The sequence below is a fragment of the Oncorhynchus kisutch genome, linkage group LG5, assembly GCF_002021735.2.
Source record: "Oncorhynchus kisutch isolate 150728-3 linkage group LG5, Okis_V2, whole genome shotgun sequence".
Lineage (NCBI taxonomy): Eukaryota > Metazoa > Chordata > Actinopteri > Salmoniformes > Salmonidae > Oncorhynchus > Oncorhynchus kisutch.
In genome coordinates this window covers 57,695,076-57,704,732 of record NC_034178.2, presented here as the reverse complement: position 1 = coordinate 57,704,732, position 9,657 = coordinate 57,695,076, and the positions used below count along the sequence as shown (strand labels likewise).

General features: G+C 45.0%; 1 protein-coding gene across 1 annotated transcript in view; it reads right to left on the bottom strand.

Annotated features, from left to right (window-relative positions):
• LOC109891301 (plasma membrane calcium-transporting ATPase 4-like) overlaps positions 1-9,657 on the bottom strand; it is a 150,417-nt gene that overhangs the window by 18,290 nt on the left and 122,470 nt on the right. The window contains 2 exon segments of the mRNA XM_031825486.1: positions 2,266-2,476; positions 9,258-9,440. Of these exon segments, the coding sequence (XP_031681346.1) occupies positions 2,266-2,476; positions 9,258-9,440 (394 nt within the window).

Sequence of the window (9,657 nt, the reverse complement as noted above, 5' to 3'; positions counted from 1 at the left end):
GACGGGGCAGAAGGCATGTGTGTGTCTCTCAGGACGGGACAGAAGGCACGTGTGTGTCTCTCAGGACGGGGCAGAAGGCATGTGTGTGTCTCTCAGGACGGGGCAGAAGGCATGTGTGTGTCTCTCAGGAGGGGGCAGAAGGCATGTGTCTGTCTCTCAGGACGGGGCAGAAGGCATGTGTCTGTCCCTCAGGAGGGGGCAGAAGGCATGTGTGTGTCCCTCAGGAGGGGGCAGAAGGCATGTGTGTGTCCCTCAGGACGGGGCAGAAGGCATGTGTGTGTCCCTCAGGAGGGGGCAGAAGGCATGTGTGTGTCCCTCAGGAGGGGGCAGAAGGCATGTGTGTGTCTCTCAGGAGGGGGCAGAAGGCATGTCTGTGTCTCTGTTTGGAAGGAGAGGCAGTGCGGTGTCGTGATGCGAACGGCACCCCTCTCCCCCTTTTCTCTCCTCTCAATCCCTCCCCTTAGCAAAGGGCAAGGTCACACCCCCATCCCCCCAACCTTCTCCTCTCACACTACTAAGCTCATCTCTCTTACGACTGCAGTCCATCACTATCACCAGAGCTAATGGACTGTCTATACACTAATAATACAGATGACTACATTACTTCTAGTCACAGAATCACTCACACAGTCATACATTCACCAACTCTCTCCTTTCCCACACATGTTTTCTCAGGGCTGGAGATGGACATGGAGATGGCTGAGCTATCAGCCAATGATCTGGGACTAGATCTTTAAGATTCCTTATGTGTCCTTAGTGCCAGATGGAGAGAAGGTAGGAAAGACATGCTTTCTGAAGTCACAGTATGTAGCCACTGGAAGAAGAAAAGAAGACTAACACCACGCACACGAACCTGCCGTTTACTCACAGACAGACAGACAAATACTAACACCACGCACACGAACCTGCCTCCCGCCTGCGACAGACAGACAGACAGACAAATACTAATACCACGCACACGAACCTGCCTCCCGCCTGCGACAGACAGACAGACAGACAGACAGACAGACAGACAGACAGACAGACAGACAAATACTAACACCACGCACACGAACCTGCCTCCCGCCTGCGACAGACAGACAGACAAATACTAACACCACGCACACGAACCTGCCTCCCGCCTGCGACAGACAGACAGACAGACAGACAAAGTGCAGAAGCAGCTCAGAACATGGAGAGTGATGTCATTAGAAAACACAACTAACCCTTCACTATTAACCCTTGTGAGACCTCCTGGGCCCTGCCTCATAACAGCGTCTCAGATTAGAGCCTGTCCGCAGGATTGAACTGTTTTAGATATTACCCTGTGTGAGATTAGCCTCTCCTGGGGTCAGGAATCACATGGATTTAACTATTTTAGATATTACCCTGTGTGAGATTAGCCTCGTCTGGAGTCAGGAATCACATGGATTTAACTATTTAGATATTACCCTGTGTGAGATTAGCCTCGTCTGGAGTCAGGAATAACATGGATTTAACTATTTAGATATTACCCTGTGTGAGATTAGCCTCGTCTGGAGTCAGGAATAACATGGATTTAACTATTTAGATATTACCCTGTGTGAGATTAGCCTCGTCTGGAGTCAGGAATCACATGGATTTAACTATTTAGATATTACCCTGTGTGAGATTAGCCTCGTCTGGAGTCAGGAATCACATGGATTTAAATATTTTAGATATTACCCTGTGTGAGATTAGCCTCGTCTGGAGTCAGGAATCACATGGATTTAAATATTTGAGATATTACCTTGTGTGAGATTAGCCTCTCCTGGGGTCAGGAATCACATGGATTTGGCCATTTATTTCCTGCCTATTCCTTTAGGTTGATCTCGCCTCACTGAGATGTCTCACCAGGGTTAATACATGCAGATCATATTAGGAGTTTGGAGAACTCCAACCCCACGATGCACTGGGAGAAGCCGTAGGAGAGATGCAAAGTGAACCCGAGGAAGCAAGACGGTTTTTCTGTGTAGTAGCAAGGGGTGAGTAAACGAGTGCAATAGAGGGAGAGAGAGGGCTAATGAGTGAAAGAGTAGAAGAGAGAGAAATCAAGAATATGAGACAGAGAGGTAGAGAGAACGCTAGAGACTTAGTTAGAGGAGGTAGTCAGCAGGCATCGGCAGGCTGTGGTTGGGGTAATGATGGCCAATCATTCAAACAGTCAGTCAGTCATGCATCATTCAGCATTCTGATTGGAGGACAAGGAGGAGGCGGTAGAAAAGACAGCTCGTTGTTAATGGGACGCCATGGCGACCGCTCACTCACTGCCTGCAGTGGAGGAGGAAGCAGCGACGGCAGGAGTAGGAAGGGGCGGGGCCCCGGCAGAGTTGGCAGACAGGGAGGAAGAGGAAAGCCCTACGTGTGTGGGGCTAGAGACTGTTTTGGCGTCGTTGTGCTGGCTGACCACTGAGGGCTGGCGTCTCAATGCCCCCGGCACCGGAGCCTGACCCGTCTGGAACGTATAGACCACGTCCATCTGCAAAGAACAGCCCACAGCACAGTTAGAGAGAGAAGAAAGGAGAGAAAGAAAGAGAGAAGGGGGGGGGGGTGTTGGAGAGAGAGTGTGAGAAGGAACGGAAGAGAGAGAAAGAGGATAAAAAAATAGAGAGAGAGAGAGGAGTGGAGAGATAGCAGAAAGAGACCCTGCATGGGCAGAGCAGAAACAATGGCTATGAAAATAGAGAAAATCCCCAAATTGTTAGTTGGAAGGGAAAGAAGGGGGGGATTGGTGAAATTGAGGGAGAGGACTGGAATGCTTGCCACTGAATGAAAGGCGGGATATTCTGTTGTGACAGAGGAAAGGCTGAGTGCACCGGTGGGAATGAGGGAGGGAGCGATGGAGAGAAACACAAAAGAATATAAGTTTGGTGTGAAGTCATCCTCCTCTTCCCAATTATGTCCTGGTTGTGTTTGACTAACCAGCCGTACTCACACCGCAGCCCACCAGGATTAGACAGGGGGAGGGAAGGGAGTCGTAGTGGGGGAGATAAGGACCCAATTAGCTCACTGCCTCTCTCAGTCACCTTCTTCCTCCCATCCCTCCGTCGTCCCCAGGAGAGAGAGAGAGAATGCTCTACTGATTCTCCTCTCAGCACTTCCCTTATCAGTGTGATAGAGGGAGGAGATGAATGAGAACATTTGGCTGAGGAAGTTGAATGTCAGAATGGGAATACAAATCTGGAGCAAACAAAATAAACGACCTTGGGAGAAACGAATAAGGAGCAGCAATTATTGCGTTGTGTTCCAATGAACGGGGAAAATGTGTCAACATTAAAACATGTTAATTAGTTCTAAATGTACACACAGTGTATGTAAATATACTGATAACAAAACAGTCTAAAAACTACACATACAACAGAGATGCTAAACTCGTCTTATTGAACCCAGCAGATGAAATACCACAAACATAACAAAGACTAAATGTATCTATTATTCTGGTCAATCAAATCGAAAGTCTTTCCATCATCAAGCATTAGAGTTAATATATAGTAGTAGAGGGAGATAGGAGAGAGGGATAGAGAAGGAAGTAGAGATATCAATCAAATCAAGAAGAGAGAAACAGAGAGAAACAGTGAGAGTTGCATATTTCAGTTGAAGAAGAGGGTAGAAGGTTAGTCAGTTACATGGTGCGCAAGTGGTATAGCCTTCTGGAGTGGGTGAAAGGATTAGAGAAAGAGAAGGACAGAAAGACAGAGGAAGAAGAAAGAGAGAGAGAGAGACAGAAAGACAGAGGAAGAAGAAAGAGAGAGAGAGAGACAGAAAGACAGAGGAAGAAGAAAGAGAGAGACAGAGACAGAAAGACAGAGGAAGAAGAAAGAGAGAGAGAGAGACAGAAAGACAGAGGAAGAAGAAAGAGAGAGAGAGAGACAGAAAGACAGAGGAAGAAGAAAGAGAGAGAGAGAGACAGAAAGACAGAGGAAGAAGAAAGAGAGAGAGAGAGACAGAAAGACAGAGGAAGAAGAAAGAGAGAGAGAGAGACAGAAAGACAGAGGAAGAAGAAAGAGAGAGAGAGAGACAGAAAGACAGATGAAGAAGAAAGAGGCAGAAAGACAGAGGAAGAAGAAAGAGAGAGAGAGAGAGACAGAAAGACAGAGGAAGAAGAAAGAGAGAGAGACAGAAAGACAGAGGAAGAAGAAAGAGAGAGAGACAGAAAGACAGAGGAAGAAGAAAGAGAGACAGAAAGACAGAGGAAGAAGGAAAGAGAGAGAGAGAGACGGAAAGACAGAGGAAGAAAAAGAGAGAGAGAGAGACAGAAAGACAGAGGAAGAAGAAAGAGAGAGAGAGAGACAGAAAGACAGAGGAAGAAGAAAGAGAGAGAGACAGACAGAGGAAGAAGAAAGAGAGAGAGAGAGACAGAAAGACAGAGGAAGAAGAAAGAGAGAGAGACAGACAGAGGAAGAAGAAAGAGAGAGAGAGAGACAGAAAGACAGAGGAAGAAGAAAGAGAGACAGAAAGACAGAGGAAGAAGAAAGAGAGAGAGAGAGACAGAAAGACAGGAAGAAGAAAGAGAGAGACAGAAAGACAGAGGAAGAGAAAGAGACGAGAAAGACAGAGGAAGAAGAAAGAGAGAGACAGAAAGACAGAGGAAGAAGAAAGAGAGAGAGAGAGACAGAAAGACAGAGGAAGAAGAAAGAGAGAGAGAGAGACAGAAAGACAGAGGAAGAAGAAAGAGAGACAGAAAGACAGAGGAAGAAGAAAGAGAGAGAGAGAGACAGAAAGACAGAGGAAGAAGAAAGAGAGAGAGAGAGACAGAAAGACAGAGGAAGAAGAAAGAGAGAGACAGACAGAGGAAGAAGAAAGAGAGAGAGAGAGACAGAAAGACAGAGGAAGAAGAAAGAGAGAGAGACAGACAGAGGAAGAAGAAAGAGAGAGAGAGAGACAGAAAGACAGAGGAAGAAGAAAGAGAGACAGAAAGACAGAGGAAGAAGAAAGAGAGAGAGAGAGACAGAAAGACAGGAAGAAGAAAGAGAGAGACAGAAAGACAGAGGAAGAAGAAAGAGAGAGAAAGACAGAGGAAGAAGAAAGAGAGAGACAGAAAGACAGAGGAAGAAGAAGAGAGAGAGATAGACAGAAAGACAGAGGAAGAAGAAAGAGAGAGAGAGAGAGACAGAAAGACAGAGGAAGAAGAAAGAGAGACAGAAAGACAGAGGAAGAAGAAAGAGAGAGAGAGAGACAGAAAGACAGGAAGAAGAAAGAGAGAGACAGAAAGACAGAGGAAGAAGAAAGAGAGAGAAAGACAGAGGAAGAAGAAAGAGAGAGACAGAAAGACAGAGGAAGAAGAAAGAGAGAGAGAGAAAGACAGGAAGAAGAAAGAGAGAGAGAGAAAGACAGGAAGAAGAAAGAGAGAGAGACAAAGACAGAAGAAGAAGAGATAGAGAGAGAGACAAAGACAGAGGAAGAAGGGCGAGATAGAGACAGAAAGACAGAGGAAGAAGAAAGAGAGAGAGAGACAGAAAGACAGAGGAAGAAGAAAGAGAGAGACAGAAAGACAGAGGAAGAAGAAAGAGAGAGAGAGAAAGACAGGAAGAAGAAAGAGAGAGAGAGAAAGACAGGAAGAAGAAAGAGAGAGAGACAAAGACAGAAGAAGAAGAGATAGAGAGAGAGACAAAGACAGAGGAAGAAGAACGAGAGAGAGAGAGACAGAAAGACAGAGGAAGAAGAGAGAGCACAGAGATAGGACTGGAGTCCGTCACAGGGATGAAAGAGTTAAAATGGAACGTTACTGTAGACCTCCGCAGACTGAGAAAGACTCCATCTAGGAAACGCCTGAACTCTTTTTGACCCACTGTATGAGACGGACATATACATTTACATCCAAATAACACAACAAACAAATCATCCTCCGCCCACTCTACAGGGGTTTTACTGCAGGCAGTATGTTGTTTCAGCAATAGCCATGGCTAATGATGCCCATATGGAGACAGAGGAATAGCCTCTGGACATGCTAAAACTACGATCGAAGCTAGTTTATTCCTGTAGGAGGGGAACCAAAGCTCGCCTTCTGGAAATGTCTCTTTAAGCCCACCCACACACACATGGTACATCTGTCTCTCAGCAGAAAGGACCCAATCTGGCTGATGCGTCACCCATTGTCGGGGAGAATGGGCCATTCTAAAAAACATAGAGCGAGAGGAGGTATTTTAAAATCGGGAACTCCCCAAAATTCTCCTTCGTATGCAACCCCAGAGAAGGACACCCTGTGGAGACCCCCAGGAGTTGACGGGTGTGTGTGTCCCACTACATAAAACATTTGGAGACCTGGTGAAAAGCTCTATTTAATTAGTCTCTGGAGGGGAGGAAGAAAGAAAGAAAGAAAGAAAGAAAGAAAGAAAGAAAGAAAGAAAGAAAGAAAGAAAGAAAGAAAGAGAGCGAGACTGAAAGTCATCCATTACAACTCTCTCCATTAGATTATATAGAGATGTGTCTAGCTGTGTTGGTGGGTAGTGCCTCTCTGTCCCGAGGCCAGCTTCCAGTGTGTCAGAGTCTATAAGCGACCAGGCAGTATTTCCACTCCCCCAGTAAGACAAACAGCAGCTTACATCCCAGGTCCCATACTGACAAAGCATCTCAGAGTACGAGCGCTGATCTAGGATGAGCTCCCCTCTATCCGTATGAACATATTAATTGTGATCAAAAAGGCAGAACTGATCCTAGACCAGCACTCCTACCCGGCAATGTTTGATTCATACGGCTCCTGGTTTCTCATCTCCCTCTGATATATTATCTGGATCCTGACTCCCAACCCACTATTGTAGGATTTACTGATATATAATTACTGTATCCCGTAGGTGGTGACATGTTACAGACAGAAGAGACCAAGCAGAGGTGACACTGACAGGAAATCAAACCAGATCCATCAGACCGTGTGTCACAGTCCCATTGTCAGGTTGTCATGAGGCCGCATTTCCCTCAGACAACAACACCCACATGTCTGTCTTCACAGGAGACAGCAGCAGAGACATTAAGACTTAAGTCTCAGAGAGACTTAGAATGACTGCATTCAAACAGGGAGTCTGAAACAACCACATAAGACCAGCACCATGTAAGATCTTCTAAAAAATACATACAGTACCAATCAAAAGTTTGGACACCTAACGTAAACTCACGTAAACTCTTATATCGCCTTGGTCCGTACAATTGCCCTTATTTTAGCGCCCCAAAAACATAATACTCCCAGATCAATTGTAATGTCAATACCATTGTAAAGCACAATTTCTCCCCTTTCCAACAGAATCAATTACATGACCTAAACGCTGCCTGTTTCTGCATAATTCAAGCAGGCAATGAGCCCCGTCGGGTCTTTTTAAAAATGGCGGGTGGGGAAAATTGCTTTTTTTCACTCAATCTGTCCAACTTATCACCTTATCGCCTCTAAAATGTAAATAAAACACTATAAAGAGTTGATATAATGTATCATTACATAACTATTTGAAGGTTTGTGTCGAATTTGAATCGGGTTTTTAGGGCGGTGCTAAAGTGATCTTAGAATTAAACAGCGGCTTTGAGAATGATGATCGCATGCAATGATGAAAAAAAATGACTAGGTATTCCCCCTTACCCCCGTCACTGTCCATTTCTTGTTTTTAAAGGACGAGAGAAGTGCTACACCTGGTGGAGAGAGATTGTAAGACAGAAATAGTTGCTTTATGAGTGCTGAACGTTAGGACATGACACGTCAAGATGTAACTGAGGGTCCGTTTTTTAAAACTTTTCTCCAATACTATAGAGCCATTACCATGTCGATCAACGCTTGAATAGAAACCTAGTTCACACCCCCAATTGACGTCAACATAGTCCCATTAGTTTTCTTTGTAGCCTCGTTTGAATGTTGCAGTTGCGCACATTTGTACGGAATGGGGTGAGTTTACGTTACTCATTCAAGGGTTTTTCTTTATTTAAATGATTTCACTACTAGTATGTCCAGAGGTGTCCAGACTTTTGACTGGTACTGTATATATACACGCACACAAAATACACACACACTCACCCACACAAATCATGGGCATTAATATGGAATTGCTAGACGTGACCCAGTTGTTAGTTCGATTAGTCATTCGTTCTTTATGTTCTGTTGCCATGCCTGCTGGCAATGTTCTTATCCCTTGCTTGCTAGCTAGCCAGCTAGCTACGGATAACACAGGCACAACCTCTGCAGCCAGAATAACAGCAAAATAGCTGTTTCTATTGCCATTTCGAAAGATCCATAACAATGAGCTGATAATGGCCGATTTTTCCTGGCATAGCTAGAACAGTTTGCCTTCTCATCAGGACACTCATCAACACGGACTGTTAATTGCAAGGAGATCACATTGCATATAAAACACTAGGGTATAAGATATCTAAATAGTTTGTTGTTAGCAAACCTTCCAATATGACAACCAAATTCTAAAACATCAGTTGCTGAAAACAGCTGGAGAAACTAAAAACATGTGGGAGGATTTTACAGCTTTAGTGGCAGAGGGGACCAGAGAAAACCATGTTCATCACTCACCACGTTAGATCAGATGCTAAAAAAAAAAGATGTCTCTGTAAAAACAAATCAACGCTAGCTAGCTACATTTTTTTCGTCATTGGACTTGTGTTTACAATGTATCCAATGTCAGTTTGTGTGGTTGTTGGTTTAGCTTTCTGTAACTTTCTGTAGCAAGAACGGTCTGCATGTGTAGGCGGATACTGCGTCACGATTTCAAGGTGTCTCGGTATCTTTTCCAATTAACCCAATATATTTTCCAACTGTCCTGTTATCTGGTTTTAATGTCTATTCTAGAATGCCCTCCCAGCCAATCAGAAACGACTAACCAACAATGCTGTGGTATAAACATAAACACATATATACCAATAAAAGCCCAGTAACAGTTATCAAAACAGTCATGGTAAAAGAAAGAGGTCCTCTTCTTCTATTTGAAAGGACCACTACACCTAGAGAACAGACCGCTCCTCAAGAGGGGGTATCTCTGCTCTTATGGTCTTGAAGACCTTCTGTAGGTCTTCTCCCCTGTTTACTTCTTTTTTTCTGAAAAGCCTGGGGAGAGGAAGGAAGGGATGGATGGGGAGCTGGGGGAGAGGGAGGGAGGGATAGAGAAAGGGAGAGGAGTACCCAATGCTCTCAACACCATTTAGATGCTCTTCTCCTCCTACAGTATACCTGTGAAACCCCTGGACAGGACTGGAAGAAAGCGAGGAAGATAGAGGGAGTGATGGGGGAACCTGCTAAGGCGAGAGCAGGTAATGGTATTTGAGGACCCCCCAGTGCATACCTGAGTCTGGATGCGGTTGAGGCCCCTGAACCAGAGGACCTGACCCCTACGGAGCTCCATTTCAGCGTGGTCGATCTCATCGTCCCCCTCGTTCATCTCGTTTTCAGGGACATCCTCCTTATGGGTTCCGTGGCCAGCCTCCTTTAGGAACTTCAGGTGGTGGGTGGGGATGGCTGAGATCAGCTGGAGGAGAGAGAGACACCATGAGGAGCTTTCTATCTTTCTATCTTTTTTTTCATTTTTGTGGAGTGGTTGAAAAACAAGTTTTAATGACTCCAACCTAAGTGTATGTAAACTTCCGACTTCCACTGTGTGATTAGTAATCATGAGGTCAGGGTTCTGTGGCTGAATATATATATATGTATAGAACATTTCTGGGCAGAACTGAAAAAGCGTGTGC